The 20,111-nt window shown below is 46.7% G+C and overlaps 1 protein-coding gene across 5 annotated transcripts; it reads right to left on the bottom strand.

Moving 5' to 3' along the window:
* Positions 1–4,030: 4,030 nt before the first annotated feature.
* Positions 4,031–20,103, bottom strand: LOC131399704 (retinoic acid early transcript 1E-like). 5 transcript variants are annotated; one of them, XR_009217188.1, is made up of 8 exons: positions 19,990–20,103; positions 18,832–19,011; positions 15,051–15,314; positions 14,518–14,790; positions 13,711–13,854; positions 13,278–13,318; positions 6,800–7,310; positions 4,031–6,081 (listed from the first exon to the last, which is right to left on the bottom strand). XR_009217188.1 is itself a non-coding variant. In XM_058534164.1 (7 exons), exons 2-7 carry the CDS (start codon positions 18,905–18,907, stop codon positions 7,257–7,259), a joined length of 852 nt encoding a protein of 283 aa, XP_058390147.1. In that variant the 5' UTR covers positions 18,908–19,011; positions 19,761–19,983; the 3' UTR covers positions 6,610–7,256. The 5 variants fall into 5 exon arrangements, 2 of the variants coding, with proteins under 2 accessions (XP_058390147.1, XP_058390148.1); XR_009217187.1 differs by lacking the exon at positions 19,990–20,103 and adding an exon at positions 19,761–19,983; XR_009217189.1 differs by lacking the exon at positions 19,990–20,103 and adding an exon at positions 19,392–19,447.
* Between the last annotated feature and the right edge of the window lie 8 nt (positions 20,104–20,111).

The following is a 20,111-nucleotide window of genomic DNA, read 5'->3' on the forward strand; positions in this document are numbered from 1 at the left end:
AGCTCCCCTGACACAGCTCCACAGCTCCCCTGACACAGCTCCACAGCTCCCCTAACAAACACAGCTCCACAGCTCCCCTGACACAGCTCCACAGCTCCCCTGACACAGCTCCACAGCTCCCCTAACACAGCTCCACAGCTCCCGTGCTGTGAGACCCTGGGGCAAGTTACTTTCTCTGGCCAAGCCTTTGAGTAGACTGGGAACTATAACAGAACCTAGGGCGTCGTCGTGAGGACAGATGGAGTTCACGTGTCTAAGCAGCTTGTAACAGGGCCCAGCAGCAAACTCAATACGCGTCGGCAATAAACACGGCTGATGGGCTCTGCTATAGATTTCGCTATTCCAGTCCGCCTGTCCCCTCCCTGTTTCTTCATCACCTTTTTATTCACCTCAAATGGACCCCTAACACATTCTCTGCAAGAGCTTTTCTAAACCATTTTCACGCTCCTTCAGCCTCCAACTCCACATGCTCACAAGATCCAGAAAAGAAAAATCAAGAAGGAAAAACTTGGTAGTCTCAGAAGCATAAAGACCTTCAACAGGTTAAGCCTCTGGGCAGGGAAAATAGGGCAGTTGAATAGGGTAACCTTTGCCCCACCTGCAGAGCAGATGGAGGGCGCCTCCAGGCCTCTGCTGCACCCTTCCGGGTTTCCCCTTGCTGGGGATCTGAAGAAGTGTGAGCATGGCAGTGGTTTTCCAGAATGAAGACCAACCCCAGTGCTCACCTACTTTCATCCCTGCCCGTCTACAAAACTGAATTCCCAAACTCCACCTAGGGAAGGGAAGGGCGAAGAACGAAGTAGAAGAAAAAACAACTCAGAAACTCCTACTAGTGAACTAAACTTTTTCTTTAATTTCCATGGGCATATTCTTTCCTTGTTAATTTTCCTTTTGGTTTCCTCTGGTTTATAGGGAAACTCCTTTGCAAGGTTAGTTTCTTCCAGATACCCGGTGAGAAGAGGCAAAAGGGACTTTTGTTTCTTTGTTGCTGGGATTTTTGGGTCCCTGTTTGGCAGAGAGAAAGGATGTGCGTGTGACAGCCATGGGGTGGGCTTGGGGATGCTGGTGGGGGTCCAAGTGAAAGAGCCTCCTGCTCCCCCTTCAGGGAGAAAGCGTCGGGGTCCTTCCTGGTGTCTGCCTCAAGGCTGAGCACTCACAGGGTGACCTTTGGATGTGTGTTCCCTGCCCGACAAGGGTTCTGAGCCTCCTCTTGGGTGGAGGTGGGTAGGGGGCCAGGCCATTGTGGACAGATTTCCAGACCCTTCTCATTGGACCCAGAGGTCATGGAGACTCCAGATTTCCCAAGTGGCTGAGGCTACCCCCTCTAATCTTGCTACAATGTCACTCTGTGTTGTTATACATCAGACAACAACAGCGTGTGATCTCACACTGAGCTCACCACAGGCGGGCCCAGTCGAGGTTTATTCCCTCAGTGACTTTAAGCTCCAACTGCTACAGTGTTTTATGAGCCTCCTGGACCTGTCTCCATTCTTTCTGAGCATCGGCAGAAAGTAAAACCACCGAATGAAAAGGATCATTTTTCACTCTTTTTAAAAAGAGAAGTGCCTTAAGTTTTCTTATTTTCAACTAAAATCAAGCCCCTTCCTTTCACTCTTTCTAAAGGGGACCAGTAGTTCACAGGAATCAGTTGGATCCACTTCACAAATACCTGACACGTTTTCCTTTCCATTTTTGTCTGATGAAAGCAACCAGAGGTGGGATTATGAGTCATGAGAGTCAAGCTAAAACACAGGGGTGTGTTCTGAGCAACCAGCCATCTAATTGGATTTTGCTCTTGCAATTACTTGACACAAACCACACCTTATAATAATGAGACCAAAATAAACTTTTTTTTTTTTGGCTCTGAGCTTTTCTCCTTTAAATTGGATTTCTATGAATCCTCTCAGATCAGCCTCTATCCCCAAGCCTAGAAAAATTCCAGAAGCAGCCCACGGTGCCTGCTTCTGCCCGATCTACTGGGATTTTTCAGAAACCACCCTTAGACTGAGCCATCAGAGCCACTCTTCTGGATGTCTGCAGCTAAGATAACTCGGAAGAAGGCTGTTTCAGTTCTAACTTGGCTGAGACGGGCCCCGCGGTCCTGTCTAGGGGGGTCTCTCCGATGCAGCCACCCACCAGGTGCCAGGCAGCAGGACCCAAGCGGTCCGGCCCCAGTCCTCCAGCGCGGGGCCGGGGCCGGCCAGCCCTCAGGGGCGCGCTCACGCAGCCGAGGCGGGGCCCGGCGGTGGCCGCGGCGCCGGCCTCCAGGCCTCCGTGCCCGGCGTCCCGGCCGCGGCTGAGGCTGTAGCTGCTGCAGCCGCGGGGCAGCGCGACCGTGCAGTTGGAGGGGCAGCAGCCCGGCGGGGCAGCTCCACCACCGCCACGGAGCAGCGCGGCCCGGCGCAGCAGGCCGCCACGCACCCCCGCCCCTCGGGGAGCTGGCGCCCTCGGGGAGCTGGCGCCGGCCGCCAGGGAGTCCCGGGTGCGGAGGACGGCGTCCGGCCTGGCGTGTAGCCGCCGCCCGGGCCCGCGCAGCCGTCCTGGGGGCCGCGGGCGCGCAGCTCCAGCTCCAGCTGCTCCTGCGGCCGCTCCTGCAGCAGCTGCTCCAGGCCCGAGGGCGGGGCGCGCGGCGCGCACAGCGGCGGGGAGGGCGGGCCGGCCGCGCGGCAGCCACAGGCAGAGCAGCAGCAGCCCGCGCAGCGCCCGGCGGCCGAGCCCGCGCTCTCCCGGGCGGCCGAGGCCCTGGCGGCCGGCGGTGAGGAGCGAGCCGAGGCCCTGGCGGCCGGCGGTGAGGAGCGAGCCGAGGCGGCGCCGCGCGCGAGGAGGGCGGCGAGCGCGGCCTGTGTCCTGCGCGGCCGCGGCGGCCTCGGCCCGGGCGCTCACAGCGCGGCCTCCCCGGGGCCCGGCTGCGCCTCCCAGGCCGCGGGCGCGGCGGGAAGCGCCGCAGCGGGAGGCATGGCGGGCCCTGCCGGGTGCCGCTCCTCGACCTTTCCCGAGGCTTCCGGGCGCGCCCGCGCCTCTCTGCCCGGCCCCTGGCAGCGTTCGGGGGACACCACGCGGCCTCAGCGCCAAGGAGCACCAGCAGAGCGCACAGTGGCCGCCGCGGGGGCGGGGACGCGTGGAGCCCCGCCCAGGCCCGCCCTCCGCCCCCCTGTGCTCGGGCTGACCCCGCCCACCCCAGCCCCCTCCGCGGGCTCCTCGCAGGCGGGAGAGCACCCGAGGCGGGCGGGGGGAGAGCACTCGAGGCGGGCGGGGGGAGAGCCGGCGTCCGCGAGTGCCGCCCTGAGCGTGGTTCTGCGCCCGCGGCCCTCCGGCTTAGGGCAGGGTTTATGTCTGGCCAACCGGGCTTTGTTAACCAGCCAGACCTGCTCGGGGTGTCAGCTCAAAAGGACATGGGCACCTGGGGGGAAGGGGACCCTCCACCAATCCTTGTGACCTCAGGGCCAGCTCCAGAGAAGGGACATGCTCAGCTGGGGAACAACTAGGTCCTGTCTCCAGTCCTTCACCTGCTAGGTCCCTAATTGTTTCCACACTGGGTTCCCGAGAAGTATTTGAGTAGCACAAGGCGGACTGTGCTGTTGAAGAATATAAAAACTGGTAGTCACATTCACTCATCTTCCACAGACACAGCTAGAAATCTGAGCACAGCCAATTACCGGGACAGATGAGTTATCTCCATAGCCTGCGCAGAGGCCTTCAGCTTAGAGCGCGTAGATCTAGAGGAGTAGTGTTTTAAATGAGTCATAAGGTATAGAAAATGTCCAACCAGTGGAGGCTACACTTGACAGTTCCAGCTGCCTGTGAGCAGCTTCTCTTGTTTATTTCTGAGTCAGTTTCGATTGATTCATTTTTCTCCTGATTATGGAGCACATTTCCTTGCTTTTTAGCATGTCCAGAAATTTTTTGATTGGATGCTTGAACATTGTGAATTGTCTCTTGTTAGATGTCTGTATTTTTGAGCCAGGGAAGAATAAATAACTGCAAAGGAAAATAGCAATCTCTGTTATATATTTTTTATTTCCAGAGCCGACATTTAAGAACCCATTGCTTTAAGGTCCAGAACGGAGTAGAAAGTAGAACTAGAAAGTAAAAATAGAAAAACAAGAAGAAAGAAAAATAGCCCAATATTTTTGACCACTCCATGAAAAGGAGAAATTGGTGTTTTTGAGAGTGCATATGTGAATGACTTTGAGGCTGAAAAAAATGGCTTCTTAGCCCTAAAGGCTATGTCTGGGCTGTACCACTGTGGGCTGGAGGTTCTTCCCCCTATGAGAGAGTTACCCCACATAACTGAAGCCACTTTAAGATGCCCTTGAAGCAACATAAAGATTCCTTTTTGCCGTAGTCTGAGAGAGCTTGTGTAGGCTTGTTGTGAGCAGAAACTTCGAAGAATGGCTTCGAAAGGTATCATCAAACGTTCTAAATACTAGTTATTAAAATAATTATTTATATGAAAAATAATAATGTATGATAATAAGATATAATGTTAACTAACAATTATATGTGATTTCAAAGTTTGCCAAACACTTTCGCATACACGATTTCATGTGGCTAATGTGGAGTGTCGAGGCTCAAGACTAAGAAATGCATTGTCTGTATGTAGAGATGATCAGTGGACAAGGGCTCCGGTGAAATGCATGGCTCACTTCTCCCAAGTCCTTACCAGACTACAACCCCCCCAAGAGCCGGAGGCCAGCCTGTTCTCACCTTCCCTGGTACCTGATCTGAGTTTCCTGACGATGATGCCAATTAGGATTACGGAGATGAAGATCCATAGGATGATCCATACAATTAACCAGATGGATGAAGACTGGTGGGTGCCTGAGGCCTTTAATGGTGGTTCTAAAACAAAGAAAAAAGCAAAAGCCCTGTCAAACCTAAGAATACATACACCTTCCTCACACCCACTTTCCCAGGCAGCACATGTCCCCCCACATGTTTACTGACTCATTATGTGACAGCCACTCTATCAGGTCCTGTGGGATAAAGATGAACAGGGGTTGTCCCCTGTCCTCATGGAGCTCATGTTTCTACTCAAGGAGACAACAAATGTCCATCTGATCACCATACAGGGTGACACGTTTACTGTGGGTAGACCTTTTTGAGGATGACAGAATTGGGGTGCTTAGTTCTGTCTGGGAAGGTGGTGAAGGCTTCCAAAGTGACATTTGAGCTGGTTAAACAATAACTACGACAGAGGAAGAGAAGAAGGTGTGGAAGCACAATGATGCCTAGAGGTTTGGGGACCATCTAGCAGTCCAGGGCGACTGAATCATGGGTTAATGGGGGAGGGGGCTCCTGCACTGAGGGAGCGGGAGTGAGAAAGGAGGATGGTGTGACGCCCTATGGCAGTCACTGACTTGCTAGAGAGCAAGTCCACCAGAAATCAATGCACCGATCGATCCATCAAGTTTTAAATACATACAGACTCACACGCACACAGGGAAGGCATTAGACCTTAAAGAGAGCTACCTCATCCTCCACCCCCTGCTCAGTTAGCTGCTGGCTCCAGCACTTTCTCCCAGTGTTGTAAGCATTCCCTAAGCCAGTGATGGCAATCTCCTGCTGAGATCCTCTTGAAATGCTTTGCCAGGTCCTTGTTGTTCTCCCACTCCTCCTTGATCCTTTTGGCTCCAGGATCAATGACTGTCCAGTTCATGGTCATCGTGTCAAAGAGGGCAATTCACAAGGAGATGGAAAAGCAAATATTTGATAAACAAATGTTGGATGTGCCTTGCAAAGACAGGGAGAGATGTGATATCAAACCTCTTAATCTCAAGTCTGTGTGTCCAATGTGAAGTAAGCCAATCACTGGGTGCTTGGAGATGGGGAAAGTTTTGAATTGGCCAAAATGGGAAGGCAGGAGAATAGGTTCTGTCAAATCCATCTTAATAAGAGAAGAAAGCAGAGGGTTTTATAGAGCTAAGGTGCTTGGCAGGAGGAGTTTTGGAGAAACAAAGGGGTAATCCATGTTTCTTTTACTCCAGATGAGCCCTTGGGCAATCTGATTTCTGGGCATCAACTGCAGCTGGGTGCTGGTTATCTGGTGATCGTAACTTCCTTGAAGCCATTCTCTTTCATCTGCAAAACAAGCCATAAATCCTTGTGACCCCTGAGTCACCCCTCAGGTTAAACAAGAAAACAGTAAATTAACAAGATTAATTTCTGTGCTGGGAACAAGGTCAAAAGGTAATCATGTTCTTATTGAATATTTACAGTAACCCTCATGTACCTGGCTTCAGATGGAGAGGACTTTGATTAAAAAGCCCTTGTTAGATTCTCCCTGTCTATCACAACTGGTTTATATTATGCTATAGTTATCTCATGGTATTAGCTCCTTCCTGAAACAGGCCTTTTATCTTAAATTCTTTTAGGCAGTTAGGGGGAAGGTCAAAGTTTCTTTCAGTCTTTTGTCCTTAAAAATAATCAAGGCAAAGAGACACCATTTGGGGTGGCAAATTCTGATCCTCCACATTGGGCACCTTTGATAATGTATGTATAGTTTTCTCTTGGTGCTAGAACAAATTGCCACCAACTCAGTGGCTTAAAATAACACAAATTTATTATCTTACAGTTCTGTAGGTTAGGCTTGGCCATTTTTAAGTTTTTTTTGTACACATTGCCAAAATGCCCTCCAGACCCAGTTTTTACTCCTGCCAACTAAAGAGCCTCCATACTCTGCCAAGCTGAGGATTCACATTTTATAATATTTGGTCAATTTTGAAATTTTTGAAATTAAAAAGGCACTCATTTCCCCAGCAATTCTGTCTCTAGGAATTTATTTTGCAAATATACTCACACTAGTTTGTAAAAACGTATGTACAGATGGTTATTGCAGGATTGTTTTGCAAAAGCAATAGCTAGAAACATCCTAAATCTGCACAAGTAGAGGGCTGGTTCAATAAATTTTGGTATAACCCCACTGCGGAACCTTTGCATGTGTGTGTCTCCTCGCTACATCATTAAGTGCCACACAGGAGGGGCAGCAGAGTATGTAGAGTTGATACCGAGCAATGGGCTCACTCTGCTTGCCGTGATCTGAGCCAATTAATCACAAGTTAGAGATTGACAAAAGAAGTTTAATTAGATTAGCCAGCAAATTGGAAGACAGGTGATTAATATCTCAAAGACCCGTCTTCAAAGATTACAGAATCTTGAGGCAGTTATATAGGGAAAATGGGCAGTAAAGAGGGGGTCCAGGGATGTCGGTCTCCAGGCTTGACAGGCTCCAGGCATCACATTATTCCATTCTTATGTCAGCTGTGATGGATACCTTGTAGGTGTGTTTCCTGCCTGTGGTCAGCCTGTTCCTGGAGAGAAATTGATAGAACAAAAGTTTTTAATTTATCAAGCTATTGGGGAGTACATACATAAGCAGAGGCCATAAATCAGGAGAGCATGTGAAACTTTTAGAGTACATGCAGAACATCGAGTATCACACAGAGGAGGGGCTGAGGCCATTTAGTGTAACAAGATGGCCTCATTTATGCTCACTTACAGAGTAAATCCTATTTGTTAAAAATATACACACTCTCTTTGCTTTTATTAAGGTAAAATTGCATTTCCATAACCTATATTATAAAGTTTGTTTTTCCATTCATTGGTGGAAAAAATACATTTGAAAAACCACAATGGCAGAAAGGACTGGTTTGCAAGTTCTTCTATTTTTAGAAACTCTTACACTTATGCAAACAGCGATCGAAAAGGAAACAAGGTGAAATGTGATCTGGCCAAGATGGATAGTGTCATGAAGTAATGGAGAAGAAGGTAAAATACAACCAATCTATTTAACAGCCAAAGGAATGATAAGTGTTTTTTACCCTGGTAATTTTTAAAAAGTATAGAATTTTACCCAAATCTGGTTTGGGGATGAGAGAAAAGGTGACAACAAGAAAAAATATTTCTGTGTCTCTTTTACTTTAGGTAGGAGTTTAGAGTTTTCTTTTAAAATATAAGCTATTAGGACAAAGAAAATAATTCATTCAAAATTATGATAAACATATCTAAGATATTATAACAAAGTTATGACAGTTAATCAAAGTTATGATAATCAACATTATGAAACTTTATCAAACATTGATAATCAAATTTTATCAAAGTTATGATAAAGTTAATTTATATACCAGGACTCACAAAATGGAGGCCACCCCAGTAGCCCCACCCAGGTCACAAATCTAAACCCAATCAGTCTGCACCTATACTCACTGTCAAGGAAACCTAACACACCAATCAGAATCCTTCAACTCAGCTTTAGCTCACCTGACCCTGGAAAGCAGGACCTGTGAGCCTTGTAAGGAAGTCCCTGACCTCCTAGCCAATCATGCCCTGTTTCCAAGTTGCCTTTTCTGATCCCTATAAACTCCCTCTTGCCCCAAATCCCGCAGAAACAGTGCTCCATGCTTGAGGCACTGTACTCTCAGTCCATTGAATAAAGGACCTCACACTCATTACTAAATTGTGTTATTTTTGTCATTGAACACTTCCATTGTGGTCAGATTTTTTTTTTTTTGCATGATTCCAATTCTTTGCATTTGTTGAGATTTATTTCAAGGTCCAGAAATGACCTATCTTGGTAAATGTTCCTTGTGCGTTTGAAAACAATGTATCTTCTGCTGTTATAGGTGGAGTGTTCTATAAATGCCAATGAAATCAAGTCGGTCTTCTATATCTATACTGAGTTCTTTTGTTAACTTAGTTTATCAACTACTGAGAAAGGGGGATCAGGGGGATTGAAGCCTCCAATTATAACTGTGCATTTGTCTACTCCTTTCAGTTTTGTTTTATATACATTGAAACATTCTTATTAGGTGCACACAAATTTAGGATTGTTGCATCTTCTTGAGAAATTGATCCCTTTATCATTGAGTAATTGCCCTCTGCATCCCTGGTAAAATCTTTATTTGGAAGTCTACTTTTTCTGATATTAACGCAGTGCTCTAGCTGCCTTTTATTATTTGCATGTTCATCCTTTTCTATCCTTTCCCTTTTAACTTACCTATGTTTTATGTATAAAGTGGGTTTCTTATAGGCAGCATAGAGTTGGGCCTTGACTTTTTATCTAATCCAACAATCTCTGACTTTTAGTTATGGTGTTTAGGTCACTAACATTTACTATCTATGAGCATTGATACAGAGAGTTTTACATATACAATCTCATTGGTCACTTTCTGTTAGTCCTGCCTGTTCTGTGTTCTTCTCTTCTTTTTCTGCCTTCTTTCGGGTTGAGTAATTTTTTATGATTTTCTTTGATCTCCACGATTGGTTTATTAGTCAAAACCTCTTTAAAAAGTTTTAGTAGTTACCCTAGAGGCAGACAGGAGTAGGCAGGCCCTGGTGACTAGGTTACTGGTTGGTGGGGGAGGGAAAGGTAGAGAGATGAAGAGATGGGTAAGGGAAGTGGGTGGGAATTGCTTGTGTCTGTCCCTGACTGACTCCCAGACAGAAACCACCAGGGAAGCCCCCTCTCCTGCTCACTCCCTCAGGCTTCCCTTTCCACCATGCTCATTTGCCTGTCAGCTCCACCATTTTCTCCCAGTGTCCCAAGAATTCCCAGGCTGTTATTTGCAATCATCTTTTGAGACTTTAGTGATATCGATACCTTTAATTTTTGTATGTCATGGATGTTAACTTTCTAGGGTTGCTGTAACAAAGTTCCACTAAAAGGGTTCTGTACCCAATTCCATCATTGTGGGGGAAGAGGCTTCCCCACACCAACAAGCAAAGCTCCAGACACCAGCTGGGTGTCTTACAATTTCACTCAGTTCTGACACTATCTACTCAGATAGAGCATCACATCCCACAGGTTAAGAGGTCAGGCCTACAAGGCTGCCTCACCCTACACTTCAGATGCCAGTCAGAAGTCCAGGTTGTCACCTGTGCTTCTGACCCACCAGCTACAGACTGGAGGTTCCAACAACCCTCTCTTTGGGTTCGATTACTTTGCTAGAAACAGCTCACAGAACTCAGGAAACATTTTACTTACTAGATCACCAGTTTTCTATAAAAAGATATAACTCAGGAACTGTCAGATGGAAGAGATGCATAAGGCAAGGTATGGGATAGGGGCGTGGAACTTCCATGCTGTCTCCCAGAGCACCAGTCTCCCAGCACATCCACTGACTTGGAAGCTCTCTGAACCCCATCCTTTTGGGTTTTATGGAGGTTTCATTACATAGGTATGCTTGATTTAATCATTGGCCATTTGTGATTGATTCCACCTCTAGCCCTTTTCCCCTCCCCTGAGAATGGTGGGCAGGACTCAAAGTTCCAACCTTCTACTGACATGGTTGCTTTTTCAGGTGACCAGCTCCCATGCTTAGGTGTGGTCCAAAAGTCACTTCATTAACATAACAATCCTGTGAACAGAGCTGCACCCACCATGTAGACTGGCCCTGCCCAACTCCAGGTAGATACACTCCCTGTCCCTGCTGCCACCACACCACGCACAGCACGGGCCCTTTCTGGGCAGCGGTCTTTGTCTGACTCAGTCATATGTGCCAAGCCTGTGTGGGCACTATTATGTGGTAGGTTAACTTTTCATTTCAGGACCCAGTCTCAACACAGGGACAGACTGAACCTTGTTAAGTAACTACAAGGGTGGATCATTTCTTATACCAGTAATGTTGCTCCTTATCGAATCACAGGGGAAGGAGGTTATTCTTCTTATAAGAGGGAATCTTAGTTTTGGACTCCACAGAGAGCCCCAGGAATGTACCTTAACCCCAGAGCTGCCAACTTTTCTAAAGTGCTGTCCTGAAATTTCTGAGGTCTGCCTGGGTCAACCTGGAGAGGACACTATGGGGACGATGAAAGCAATGGAAGAAAGAAATGAATTCTTAGTGTGAGGGCGGTGATGGAGAAAGAGGACTAGCTGGTGGAAGTCCGGCACTGTGTCTGGCATATCATGGCTCCCTCTGTCTCTGTCTCTGTCGCTGTCTCTGTCTCTCTTTTCCGTCTCTGTCTCTCTCTCTATATATGTGTGCGTGTATGTCTGATTCTCATCAGAAAAAAATATATAATGTAATTATAATTTAATTCATCATTGAGTTTATTCCTGACAAGGGAGAATTACCAGTTTGTCAAGACATGAATGAAAACAGAAACCTCCACTTAGAAAATTTTGGAAACATTTTTCTGTTGAAATGTAACACCCCTACAGTAACATGTACAAATCCTTATGGTCAGCTTGATGTATTTCTAAAAATGAAATCCACCTGCCAGATCAACTTATAGATCATTACCCAGGATATCCACTGTTCTGACTTCTATCACCAAAGATCAGTGTTGTCTGGTTTTGAAATTTCTATAAATGCAATCCTAGAGTAGATATTCTTTGTGTCTGACTTTTCTCTCTCAACATCCTATCTATGAGTCATCTAGGTTTCGTGTAGCAGTTTATTCTTTATCGATTTCTATATAGTCTTCCATTTGTAAGTAATCATACTTTATTTATCCTTTCTACTCTGCCAGATGCCATAGACCATGTTAACAGAGAAGTTAATTCACATGTCACTTTACCCTGTGCTCTGTACCCTTGTGTTATGACATCTAGTCGTCAGCATAGCTGACTTGTGGTTTCTGTGTAGCAATCACTTATCTGTACACGAAAGTGAGTGCGAGCACACAAATATATCTCATTAAACCAAAATAAATGTATTCCTAAGTATTCTTCCTCTTAACTGCATAAAAAAATACCAGCAGGCGCTCCAATTCCACCTGACAAAAAGGAAGTCTGACTGAAAGAGGGCCAGAGTAAAATTGGCTGTCCTAATAGATTGTCAGAAAATATCCGACTTCTGCAAATTTCTCAAAATGACCAAGTCAGCACCTTTGTAGGAGGAGCAGGAGAGGAGCTGGTGCAGGTGAAGGGTTCTGGGCTGAGCTTCTTAGCTTCTTGGAAACCCCCCTCTGAGTAGAAGATCACAGATTAGGAGAGTGACGTCAGCATCATGGCGGAGTGAGCTTTCCCGTGAATTCTTCCCCCACAAGATACAACAAAAGTAACAGCCACAGACCAACAACGGAATCCCAGACAGTGAAAAGCTGGAGCGGAGGGATCCACACTGCCGCACATCTGAGAGCGGAACGTGCTGGGCCCCCGGAGGAAGTGGGGAGAGGTAAGGAGAACTCCGCTCCCTCCCCATCAGATCAGCGATCCGGTCCGCGCGGCTCCCAGAGAGGGGGGAGGGGCGGCCCTCGGGGGGAAACTGTAGCTCTTCGGGCGCTCTCAGCCAGTGGGAAACTCCCGCACAGAGGGCTCAGAGGAGCCACAGGGCTACCATCAACATCTGAGCAACCCAGAGAGCGGATAAAGAGGGGCAAACGAGAAGCCTCCCACGTCAGGGACCCAGAGGGCAAAAGAGAGAGCTCCCCCCTCCCCGCAACCCGGAGTCTGCAGCTCGACCAGATCTAGCGGTCCGAGGCAGACCTGAATAAACTGGACTGGACCCGTGGATCGCAGTGGGGAAAAGAAACAAAACAAAACAAAACAAAACTGCGGATCGCAGCAGAAAAACTGGGGCAGAGCGCAGGGGGCTTAGACTACACAGCCCTTTACCACCAGACAGTGGCGGCAGGTGGAAATTGCAACCAGAGACTTCCAGGATGAGGAAAATCAAAACCAACACAGGAACCACAATGCAAAAATATATGAAATCACCAGACCAGAAACAAAATGACAAGCACCCAGAAATCAACTCCGAAGACACAGAAATCCATAAACTAAATGACAGAGATTTCAAAATAGCTATCATAAAAACACTCAACGAAATACGAGGCAACACAGACAAACAATTAAATGAGATTAGGAGTTTCTTCACAAAAGAGATTGAAATCATAAAGAAAAACCTATCAGGGCTGATGGAGATGAAGAACACAATGGAGGAGATAAAGGAGAATCTGGAATCTTTAAAGAACAGAGCTGACAATATGGAGGAAAGAATTAGCACTTTAGAGGATAGGAATACAGATATACTCCAGATGGAAGAAGAGAGAGAACTAAGACTAAAAAGAAATGAAGAAAGACTCCGAGAAATATCGGACTCTATTAGAAAATGTAACATAAGAATTATAGGTATCCCTGAGGGAGAGGAGAGGGAAAGAGGAACAGAGAGCCTATTCAAGGAAATAATAGCTGAAAATTTCCCAAATCTGGGGAAGGAGCAGGAAATACCAGTAAGCGAAGCCAACAGGACTCCTATATATATTAACAGATTAGACTGGTGGCCAGACTGTCATCAAGAGTCAAGTTTTGCCAGCAAAAGTTGGTTTAACATTACCTTCTCACAGTCCAGAGAAGAAACTTCAGATGGTGGGTCAGCTGTTGCAACATGAGAAAAATTGCTGAGCTAAGTCATGCTGTCCTCAGAGAGCAAAGAAATTTTTCCCCAAAGTTCTGAGGGAAGCCTGGGTTAGATCACGACAAGATGAGACCAGGCCCCAGGCCTTCTAGATCTTAGCCCCTGCTCCACACAGGAGCAGATTCTTGGTTTGCCTGCCCCCTCGCCGCACTATCATGTTGCCTATAACAGCCTCTGTACCCCAACAACAGAGCAATCCCTAGCCCTGCTGTGAAAGTGCATTGTCTCTGTGGAGAGCTGGATCAGTGGACAAGGGCTTGGCTGAGACCTGGGCTCACCTCTCCCAAGTGCTTGTCAGACTATGTCCTCCCCAGGAGCCAGAGCCCAGCCTGCTTCTCCCCTTCCCTGGTACCTGATCTCCTCCTACATTTCATGATGATGACACCAATTAGGACTAAGCCAATTAGGACTGAGCCAATAAGGACTGATGCAATGATCGATATGATTATCCACATAGATGAAGACTGGTGGGTGTCTGGGGCCTTTAATGGTGATTCTAAAACGAAGAAAAAAACAAAAGCCCTGTCAAACCTAAGAAGACATAAACCTTCCTCACACCCACTTTCCAAGGCAGCACATGTCCCCCCACATATTTACTGACTCATTATGTGACAGCCACTCTATCAGGTCCTGGGGGATAAAGATGAACAGGGATTGTGCCCTGTCCTCACAGAGCTCATGTTCCTACTGAGGGAGACAGCAAATGTCCATCTGATTATCATGCAGTTTGATATGTTTACTGTGGGTAGATCTTCTCGAGGATGATAGAATTGGGGGTGCTTAGTCCTGTGTGGGAAGGTGGTGAAGGCTTCATAAGAAGTGACATTTGAGCTGGTTAAAAAATAACTAAAACAGAGGAGGAAGAGAAGGCCTGGAGCACAACGATACATAGAGATTTGGGGACCATCTAGCAGTCCAGAGCAACTCAATCATGGGTTAATGGAGGACAGGGCTCCTGTGCTGAAGGAGGGAGGATGAGAAAAGAGGATGGTGGGAAATCCTATGGCAGTCACTGACTCTCCAGACAGGAAGTCCACCAGATATCAATCAATTGACTCATCCAGAAAATTTTCAAATACACACACAGACTCATATCCACACAGGGAAGGCGTTAGACCTTCCAGAGAGCTACCTCATCCTCCGTCCCCTGCTCAGTTACCTGCGGGCTCCAGCACTTTCTCCCAGTGTTCTAAGAATTCCCTAAGCCAGTGATTACAATCTCCAGCTGAGATCTTCCTGAAATATTCTGCCAGTTCCTTGTTGTTCTCCCACTCCTCCTTGATCCCTCTGGCTCCAGGATCAACGACTGTCCAGTTCATGGTCATTGTGTCAAAGAGGGCTGTCTGCTCCTCGATGCTGAACTCCCAGGATGCACCAGTGCATCGTTCTGCTTCACGCTGACAAGACAGCTTGACCTGCATAGTGTGAAGACCTGCAACCCCACCCACAAGTCATCATCATCCTCGACTCTTGAGAGCTCCACCATCTCCCAGCCGGTCAAGTGTGTCTGCACATTCATGGGTCTGTATTCTTCTCTCCATGACCCGCCCTTTCTTGCCCATTAGGTCCACCTCATCTCTAAGGCTGGACCCCTGTTCACTTCTTTTACTCAAGGCCCCTTCCCTGCATGTGCTCTGCTCCTCCCGCTCTCCTGCTGACTGTCTCCATCTTCTACCCCCTTCCTATACTTACCCCTGGTCCCGTTTTTCTCCAGTTTGATGACAGGCAGGATCATCCTGAGCTCTTGCCCCACTTCTCCCAGTGTTTGAGTCAAGTCCGTCCATGCTTTGGTGGCGTTTACCTTCTCCCCCAGGAGACCCAAAGGTCTGACCTCGTTGCTGTCACTGTCATACTGAATGAAAGGCTTTGTATCCACTGAGCCCTGGACTTCACACCAGGGCTGTCCAGGTCTGGACTGAGATTTGACAGTGAGGTCAAGGCAAAGAGAGTGAGCATCTGTAAGAGAAAAATGCAAATGTGGCCCTGGGACTCCCTGCAGGGGGCCTGGCTGCGGAGGGAGGAGTCTCTATCCCTGCCCCCCTCCATCTTCTGGATCCTTGTCGTGTCTCACCTTTACCTGGGTGAGGTTTAGTAAAACACTCTGATGTAAAATACATGATACCATGGACCCCCCGGTTGCATGACTGTTACCAGGAAGATTCATCTGACAAATATGTTAAGCAACATCTACCAAGTTCTGAGGTACAAAAAATGCAAGACAGTGTTTGTCCTCCCAGGACTTAAAATCTAGCTGAACAGACAGGACTTTTAATCGAAAGGGAAAAAAGACACCTTGGTCACATGTCAAATTCCCGATGGGTCCTGGGTATTCAAGAAAGGCTTCCTGGAAGCTTCCTAACTCATTCTACGAAGCCGACATTACCGTGATACCAAAACCAGACAAGGACAACACAAAAAAAGAAAATTACAGGCCAATATCACTGATGAACATCGATGCAAAAATCCTCAACAAAATACTAGCAAATTGCATACAACAATACATTAAAAAGATTATACACCATGATCAAGTGGGATTTATTCCAGGTATGCAGGGATGGTTCAACATTCGCAAATCAATCAACGTAATACACCACATTAATAAAATGAAGAATAAAAATCACATGATCATCTCAATAGATGCAGAGAAAGCATTTCACAAGATACAGTATCCATTTATGATAAAAACTCTGAATAAAATGGGTATAGAAGGAAAGTACCTCAACATAATAAAGACCACATATGACAAACCCACAGCTAATATCATCCTCAATGGTGAAAAACTGAAAGCTATCCCTCTAAGAACAGGAACCAGACAAGGAAGCCCACTCTCACCACTCCTATTTAACATAGTACTGGAAGACTTAGCCAGAGCAATCAGGCAAGAAAAAGAAATAAAAGGGATCCAAATTGGAAAGGAAGAAGTGAAACTCTCACTATTTGCACATGACATGATTTTATATATAGAAAACCCTAAAGAATCCACCAAAAAACTTTTAGAAGCCATAAACAAATATGGTAAAGTTGCAGGATACAAAATCAACATACAAATCTGTTGCATTTCTATACACTAACAACAAAGTAGCAGAAAGAGAAATTAAGAATACAATCCCATTTACAATTGCAACAAAAAGAATAAAATACCTAGGAATAAACTTAACGAAAGAGGTGAAAGATCTGTACACTGAAAACTATAAACCATTGCTGAAAGAAATTGAAGAAGTCACAAAGAAATGGAAAGATATTCCGTGCTCTTGGATTGGAAGAATTAACATAGTTAAGATGTCCATACTTTCTGAAGCAATCTATAGATTCAATGCAATCCCTATCAAAGTTCCAACAACGTTTTTCACAGAAATAGAACAAAGAATCCTAAAATTTATATGGAACAACAAAAGACCCTGAATAGCTAAAGGAATCCAGAGAAAAAAGAACAAAGCTGGAGGTATCACACTCCCTGATTTCAAAATATACTACAAAGCTATAGTAACCAAAACAGCATGGTACTGGCACAAAAACAGACACACAGATCAATGGCATTGAATCAAGAGCCCAGAAATAAACCCACACATCTCTGGACAGCTAATCTTCAACAAAGGAGCCAAGAGCATACAATGGAGAAAAGAAAGTCTCTTCAACAAATGGTGTTGGGAAAACTGGAAAGCCACATGCAAAACAATGAAAGTAGACCCTTACCTTACACCATACACAAAAATTAACTCAAAATGGATTAAAGACTTGAATATAAGACCTGAAGCTATGAAACTTCTAGAAGAAAACATAGGCAGTACGCTCTTCGACATTGGTCTTAGCAACATATTTTCAAGCACCATGTCTGACCAGGCAAGAGAAACAATAGAAAAAATAAACAAATGGGACTACATCAAACTAAAAAGCTTCTGCACAGCAAAGGAAACCATCAACAAAACGATAAGACAACCTAACAATTGGGAGAAGATATTTGCAAACCATACATCTGATAAGGAGTTAATCTCCAAAATACATAAAGAACTCATGCATCTCAACAACAAAAAAACTAACAACCCAATCAAAAAATGGGCAAAAGACCAACAGACATTTCTCCAAAGAAGATATACAGATGGCCAACAGGTACATGAAAAGATGTTCAACATCATTAACTATCAGGGAAATGCAAATCAAAACTACAATGAGATATCATCTCACGCCTGTCAGAATGGCTATAATTAACAAGACAGGAAACAACATGTGTTGGAGAGGATGTGGAGAGAAGGGAACTCTCATACACTGCTGGTGGGAGTGCAAACTGGTGCAGCCACTATGGAAAACAGTATGGAGATTCCTCAAAAAATTAAGGCTAGAACTACCATATGATCCAGCTATTCAACTGCTGGGTATTTATCCAAAGAACTTGAAAACACCAATGCATAAAGATACATGCACCTCTGTGTTCACTGCAGCGTTATTCACGATAGCCAAGACTCGGAAGCAACCTAAGTGCCCATCAAGGGACGAATGGATAAAGAAGCTGTGGTATATATACACAATGGAATACTACTCAGCCATAAGAAACGATGAAATCCAGCCATTTGTGACAACATGGATGGACATTGAGGGTATTATGCAAAGTGAAATAAGTCAGAGGGAGAAGGTCAAATACCATACAATCTCCCTCATTAAGTAGTAGATAATAACAAACAAACACAGAGACAGAGATTGGATTGGTGGTTACCAGAGGGGAAGAGGGGAGGGAGGAGGGCGAAAGGGTTACTTCGGCACATGTGTGTGGTGATGGGTTGCAATTAGTATTTGGGTGGTGAACATGATGTAATCTATGTAGAAATAGAAGTATAATGATGTACACCTGAAATTCATACAATGTTATAAACCAATGTTACTGCAATAAACAAAAAAATAAATAAATAAATAAATAAATAAAACAGCCAAACAGAAAGGACAAAAAAAAAAAAAATCATATGATGTCTGGAATTTGCTTCAAAACAATCCATTGTTTTGAGGCTGGAGTGATAAGTGGGGGTATAAATAAATGAAGTTTGGCCATGTGCTAATAATTGCTGACAGTGAACGTGGGTGATGGGTACAAGAAAGTTCCTTACATTATTCTCTCCACTTTTGTGTATGTTTTGGAAATTTACACAATAGAATGCTTAAAAATGAAAAGTATTATTAAAGCACAGATTTAACACAAAAATTCCTGTTAAAAAAAAAAAGAAAGGCTTCCTAGAGTATAAGGTAGAACCTGGCAGGAGAGGGTGAGCTGTCACATGTGAGCACAGTACCAGGCAGGGTGCCTGAGGCTGGGGTCCTCCCTCCCCCATCTAGGTGTCAGTAACACCCGGGAGCCAGTCCAGCTAAACCACACCCTCACCCTGGTGAGAGCACATGGACAGGCACTCACCTGCCTGAATCCTGGGGGAAGCCCCTCCCTTTTCTCCCCCCCGCCCCCAGCCAGGTCTGGAGGTCCCAGGATACTCACAGCCCAGAGTCTTCCAGGCTTCTATTAGCAACAGAATCTGCCAAAGAAGACCTGCCCTGCGAGATGACAGCAGCATTTTAGGAGAGTAACCCGCAAAAGTAGCTGGGCGTGATTATGAATCTTCACCAGGTGTGGGGGGGCACTGCCCAGTGTCTTCACCCCGGGACAACTGAGGACGGCCTATTGGAATCCAATGGGAAGAACAATTATACCAAAGGAACATTTGCAAATATCAAAATGCAGGTACTTATTTTTTTTTTTAAAGAAGTGACATAAAACACAAAATTCATTTTAAATAACCTCTCTTCCTTCCCTACTCACTGCCAAAAGCCTCTTCTGGTGTGAGCAAGATTGCTGGAAGGCAAGTGAGCCAACCCCCACCTTGGCCCAACTAACTTCCTTTCCTAACCTTCCACCAACTAATTTCCTGTTCGTCTCCTCCCTGCTTCTTTTGCTCCCCCCCTTCTCCCCTCCATCTTCCGCTATTCCCTCCCACCTCCAGTCTCCCACTCCTAAGCTCTCAAACTCTTTCCTCTCAAATGAGCAAGATTTGCTGTCACCAAGTGCACCCCCGTGTTCATCAAACTCGCTGAAGGCAGACAGCGCCTGGTCTGTCGCAGAAGATGGGTGGACCATAGATTCCAACAATCCTGCTGGAGCCAAGGCCTCAAGAAAACCCGAGACGTTACTGCTCGTCTCTGTTCACCTGCCGGCTCCAGACTCCCCCAAGGGCACCGGAGGAGCGAGGCCAAAGCAAAAGGTCTAGGGATTTCCTCCCTTTCCTTATCACCCGGCAGCCCCTCCCCCGCCCGGCTACTGGCCCCGCAGGCGGGCCAACCCCGCCGGTCGCGGCCCGGAGTCAGGGGTGGTGGCTTGGGGAAGACGGGGGCGGCCCTGGGGTCTTACTCCCCCGCTCCTCCCCTCCTCACCTTCTCGGGTGGGACGCCGGCGGGCGGTGGGCGCGGTCCTGCACGAGGCGGGTCCTGTCCGCGCGTCCGCGGTCGTGGCTGCGCGTCTGTCCCGGTCCCGATGGGGCGGGGGCGCCGAGGACGGTCACGGGGGGCGCCGGGCCACCTCTCCGCAGGAGGGTCGGGGACGCGGATGCGCGGAGGAGCGATCGCGGCCACGTGGAGAGGACGCAGGGACTCCGCGCCGCACCTTCAGTAGACGTTGTTTGCAGATGTCACCGTGTCTGCAGACTTGAACCACAAGTGAAGTTCTCGAAGGTTCAGTCCTCGGTTCCGGTTTCCGCTTTCCCGCGCGGAGGCCGCGGTCCCGGC

Source organism: Diceros bicornis, chromosome 39 (assembly GCF_020826845.1).
Source record: "Diceros bicornis minor isolate mBicDic1 chromosome 39, mDicBic1.mat.cur, whole genome shotgun sequence".
NCBI classification, from domain to species: Eukaryota; Metazoa; Chordata; class Mammalia; order Perissodactyla; family Rhinocerotidae; genus Diceros; species Diceros bicornis.